This window comes from Neodiprion virginianus, chromosome 3 (assembly GCF_021901495.1).
Source record: "Neodiprion virginianus isolate iyNeoVirg1 chromosome 3, iyNeoVirg1.1, whole genome shotgun sequence".
NCBI lineage: Eukaryota > Metazoa > Arthropoda > Insecta > Hymenoptera > Diprionidae > Neodiprion > Neodiprion virginianus.
The window spans coordinates 18,593,145-18,598,276 of NC_060879.1; the positions used below are offsets into that span (position 1 = coordinate 18,593,145).

General features: G+C 39.0%; 1 protein-coding gene across 1 annotated transcript; it reads right to left on the reverse strand.

Annotated features, from left to right (window-relative positions):
* On the reverse strand, positions 1–3,865 carry LOC124300345 (protein prenyltransferase alpha subunit repeat-containing protein 1). The gene is made up of 3 exons (XM_046754319.1): positions 3,716–3,865; positions 3,223–3,630; positions 1–1,875 (listed from the first exon to the last, which is right to left on the reverse strand). Exons 2-3 carry the CDS (start codon positions 3,297–3,299, stop codon positions 681–683), a joined length of 1,272 nt encoding a protein of 423 aa, XP_046610275.1. The 5' UTR covers positions 3,300–3,630; positions 3,716–3,865; the 3' UTR covers positions 1–680.
* Positions 3,866–5,132: the final 1,267 nt, after the last annotated feature.

Here is a 5,132-nt window from a genome sequence, read left to right on the forward strand (position 1 = left end):
TGCATATAAATTTTTACAGTTTATTTAAAATATACAACTCTAATAAAGGCTACCCTCTATACTATCTATAAACCGTGATTAGGGAACTTATCAATATGCCAGTCATAAAATCAGCTCATCCCTTAGGCAACCACCTTGGCCAGGTAACTTTGGTAAACTTGAAACAATTTAAATATACGCACAACAGTAACATTCGTCCACATTCAGCGAAGGTAATTAGATACGTACATACATGTTTAACAAAAATTGCAATTTCCTTTATTACACGATAATCAAATAACGTTATTTGATTAAACGACCGTTTCTCTACACCTTTTCATGGAAGTTGAACATACCTGCATAGGTATAAGATGCAATGAAAACAGCTGCCCCACTACCCCATTGACGCAATCTTACTTAGACGCGGATAGCTTACACACCAAGGCTGTGCGTTTAATCAACTAATCGTAGACTTGGAATAAAAATTTCTTTTTGAAAAAATCGATTTAAACGTTTTCCAATGAATTTCCGGCGCTTTACTTGATCTTTTTTACGTGTCATCAATTAATCGGTTTTACAATAAATCGATTAATCACATAGGCCTGTTACACACCAAATACATAAACATACAATAAGGGTACACCAGTACTGTAGGTTCAATAAGTATCATTTTCCTAGAAAAATCGAAACAGCTTAAAAATTCACAATTCTAAACCAGAGCTCGTTAAAAACCTAGCAAATCTTTCGCCCATGATGTTTTGGTGACCGCCGACTTCTCTAGCTCTCGCAATTACATCCGAATTCCGCTTCCGGTACGCGGATTCCAACGGACTCTGTGCTCTGCGGTGAAATTCCAGAGTTTCAGATCCGTCTCCTTCACCGCCCAAAAGTCGGTGTAAATTTTTATCGATCAGTTCTGTTTTATAATAAGAATATCTCTCGTATGACTTGCTCATGACAACCAAGAGATGAGAAAGAAACCTTCTGTGATACCAAAAAGACTCATGACCTGGATAGAGATTGAGCAATTCTTCGTTAAACATACATTCTTCAGCCCAATATGAGAGACCGGTGAGGATAGAAAGATAGTCAGTGTTGTGGCGATTTTGGTGACCAGGGGTGGCGTGCAAATAGTTTAAAACTTGATAACATGGAGCAGTCAAAATATGAGCGGTATCTTCAAGTTTAACAAATTTGGCGATGGTTTCCCTGAATTTCATTTCTTGCCTGGTTATATGAGTGAATTCGTCATCAGCCTGGAGAAGCCTCTTCATCAAAAATTGTCGATAAGCAAACCCGCTGTAGTCGGATATGTGGAGACTGCACCATTTTCCCGAAGTCAGCCATTCTGACTCTAAAAATGAGGCAAAAGTACATGGAGAATATATGGCGAAGGTGGTAACAATGTACTCGCGATGATTCCAGGCGTGATAGTTGTTTGCGTATCTATCAGCGGACATCGAGGAAATGTCCACTTCGTTTTTCAGCAGTCTTTCAACATCCAACGTTTCAAGTGTGTTAGCACTACTAAACGCGAATTGGAGAAGCCAACGCCTGTAAGCGAACGCTTCGAAGCATTTTGCTTTGTAGTACAGAACAACCGCAACGAAGTGTAGTTCACCTTTCCACTCAAGTCTTCCATTCCTCACAAGTTCTCGCCGCATGTTCCAAAACGTTGTTACGTCAGGATTCAACAACAATGCACCTAGTAGCCATCGGGAAACAGTACTCGGATCCTCCCTTTTATTGCGATTCTGACGCAATTCGAGCAGTCGATTGTATGTGTAACGGTATAGCGGTTTCACACTCCATGAAGCTAGGCCTAGAGAATTATCAGCATGAAGCACTGGTGATTTGTTCTCGTTGTCCACCGCAGGTATTATTTCGAAGCCGATCCTGCCAAACATTAATGATGATATATTCACTTTTCGGTAAAGAAAAATAAGCAGGTTTCAAATATTGGCATCAATTTTCTAATGCATTATAAAAATGAATGTTCCAATATTGCATACTGCGAAATATGGATTTCAAGAATGATTTGCAAGAAGGGTTCCAAAGATATTGCCTGGACGCCGTATAAACAGCATTTGCAAATTTGCATATACTTTCTAAATTGCTGGTTATTCGAAAATAATACTATTTTTTATGTCATATTTTGAAATTGGACCGTCTATCTGGGACACTCAGTAAAATTTACGAATTCTAGCATCGAGTGAAATAAAATCAGGATACAATAGAAGGAAAATTAATCAATTCGAATTTTATTTAAAAAATCTGTTGAGGAAGATTGGAAAAATTTGACATCTGCAAATCTAAATTACAAAAGTACATTTGTTAATAACATTAGAAAGATTACATCATCAGTCCATTCTTCAAATAAAAATGTCACAATGTTTGTCGAAATGGGTAGGTAATGGTGACACAACTGTGAGATTTTCCTTAGGAGATGGAGATACCAATAATGACATGGAGTGTATTGAGTTATAGGGGCATTTTAAAAAATTACAACACCATCTGTGACATTTTATCGCTAAAACATTAGATAATAACAACATCAATTTACCAAGAGACTAAGAAATATGCATTTTGTCTATCACAGGTCATTTACATAGATCTGAAGTCAAAAGTGGACTTGATGTTGAAAATTTTTTCTTGCTGAATAAAATTTTGGAAACTCACTGGCAAATCGTAGAACTTTTGTAACAGAACTTTTTGCACACATTATTATGACTTTATTCCAAACTCGTAATTTTAATTGATTAAATTTTGAACTCAAAGCATTTTAGTAGAGAAAACAAAATAATGGGGGAATGAAGTCTTGAAATGAATTGCATGCAATATCATATGAGTTTTGAGGCTGTAGAGATGGATTCTATTTCAAACTTTTGGTGATTGAACAATTCCTGGATATTAATGCATACTAATCTGTGACACTTCCGCTGTGCCAGATTTAAAAAGCATACAGCAAGAGATATAGACGAAGATTAACACAAAATAATCTAGAAGCAACTTTGTACTGTCAATAGTAGGTGTATAAATTTACATAATTATGTACATACATATGTGCAAGCTCGTTTACAGTGACATACCGATAGTGCTGGGTACACGTAAAAACAGATATAGTCCGCATGATATGGATGAAATGCATAAAAAAAACTCGGATTTTCTGTACAACGAATAAATCCTGTTTGTCTGACTGTAAGAATATTCGAAAACCCCGCCCATATTGGTCCCAAAACTCACAGATTCGGATCCTTCTGCAACACAATCTCGATGTCAGAAAGTATTTTTTCAGCCGCGGGGAAAAAGTCCTCCTGCATCGTGTGACTGGCTGATTTTTGTTACATTTCTTTCAGGGTCAATGCTGAATTGGTTCAGAACACTTTCTCGTATTTTGTACGTACACGCTGCGGCACATCCGCCATGAATGATGTGAAGGTTGCTTTCTTTTTTTGCTATTTTTTCCTTCTCTTTTTATTTTCTGCGAAAGTTGTTAAAAACTGTCTGCAGTTGGCATGACGCGTCCTCGATGGTAAAATATATCGAAGATAACGCCGGGTCATCGACGATCTGAAGAAAAGGTAAGTTCCTTGACTGAAGCCAGTCACCGACAGGTATTTCCGCAGTTTCGAAATTCCCACGCCTCGTGTTCTACATTATAATAGCAATGTCATTATCACTTGAAATGCCACATAATTTTTTCAAGTATAAATATGTATTCAAGAATTTATTTTACCGCTTGGCATGATCAGCCATTTACTGTTGACGTATCTACCAAAAGCCTTCATGCGAATCCATTTTCAAGGCTGGTCGACACCACACCATACGCATCAATCATGTTACCACGTAGTACTACTACTTCTCCATAGGGTTGGGTTCCGAAACTTCAGACCACCTCATACCAGATCAGTATGAGTGCGTTCCGATATTCTCCAGCTGTGCTAAAAACTCCCTAGGACAGAGCCAGACTAACCGATAAACTAGGCAGCGCAACAGAGATGAAAGATTGATGATAGCACTGGGAGCTAATATCGAAACACGGAGTAGTAGAAAGGAGGCAACACTATGCGATGAAACTTGTCCCCAGTTTTGAAGTAATGTAAATAGAATTGTCTTAATGCGATTCAAGCGCCTCTTCGGAAAGAATGCAATTTTCGCTGTAAAATGTAAAAAGGAAGGGCGCCGATCGCAACCTATAAACCTCCGTACTATATACATATTCCGTAAACTCGTAATATACGCATTTGAAGTGAGATAAAACCAGTGAAAACTGAGTAATTGCAATTCTAACCTCGACCGACTTTAAATCCAAGAAAAAGGTGGCAAACGTGAAATCGAAATATCATAGGAAGGACGGAGGAGAGCGCCATGCGAAATTGATGAGCGAGAAGGATAGAATTGGAGATTAATCGTAATTAGTTTTTATAATGGCTTTGAAAGAACTTGATATTTGATTTGACTGATTTAACAGTACACGACTTTCAACGGCTTTGTTTCCATGTGCCGTTTTCCGCATTAACTTACAGACCGTCGGTTGATACGCGGCCATGATTGGTCGGGACCTGAACCACGGTCTTACATACAGGTCTGGAAACTCCATTGGAGGGGGTAGGCTAGGAGTGACTCAGATATTGAATCAATTTATAGTTTACAGTTTCGGCACTGCGTCGATACTATCTAGTAGGGCTGAGTTACAGAACCTCAAATTTCGTTACTAGGCTGTAGCGCGCTTGCGCCAACAGAGAGAAATTTTTTCTATCTCTGTCGCTCACAGGTGATACGGGTGACCCTACTAGGCTCAGCGACCCTTGCGGCCAATCTAAGAATTATTGAAAGAAAACTCAAGAAGTGAGTCACCCCCACCATCAGAATTTCCAGACCTGTATGTAAGACCGTGATCTGAACCCTCATTTTACACATCTATACACGGCGTTACCCGATGACGAAAGTTGATTGTTCCTCGATGTGACTTTGGATGTGTATTGCGATAGTTTGTGAAAAGTCTAACTTGTCATCTTGTCCTGAACGTTCGTTCGACGCCGTCGGATTTCACCGCGCTTCCCATGGAGCCAATGAAAGTGTAAGTTGTATGGTCCGCGTGGTGGCGTCACGCTGAGTTACAGGCGTACAGCGAATCGTATTCATTTTGGTTG

Bases quoted from the DNA above. Each gene is read 5' to 3' on its own strand.
- LOC124300345 (XM_046754319.1), bottom strand. From the start codon at position 3,299: ATGCAGGAGGACTTTTTCCCCGCGGCTGAAAAAATACTTTCTGACATC. The intron at 1,876-3,222 runs GTGAGTTTTGGG...AATGTTTGGCAG, and splicing joins TTGCAGAAGGATCCGAATCT to GATCGGCTTCGAAATAATAC.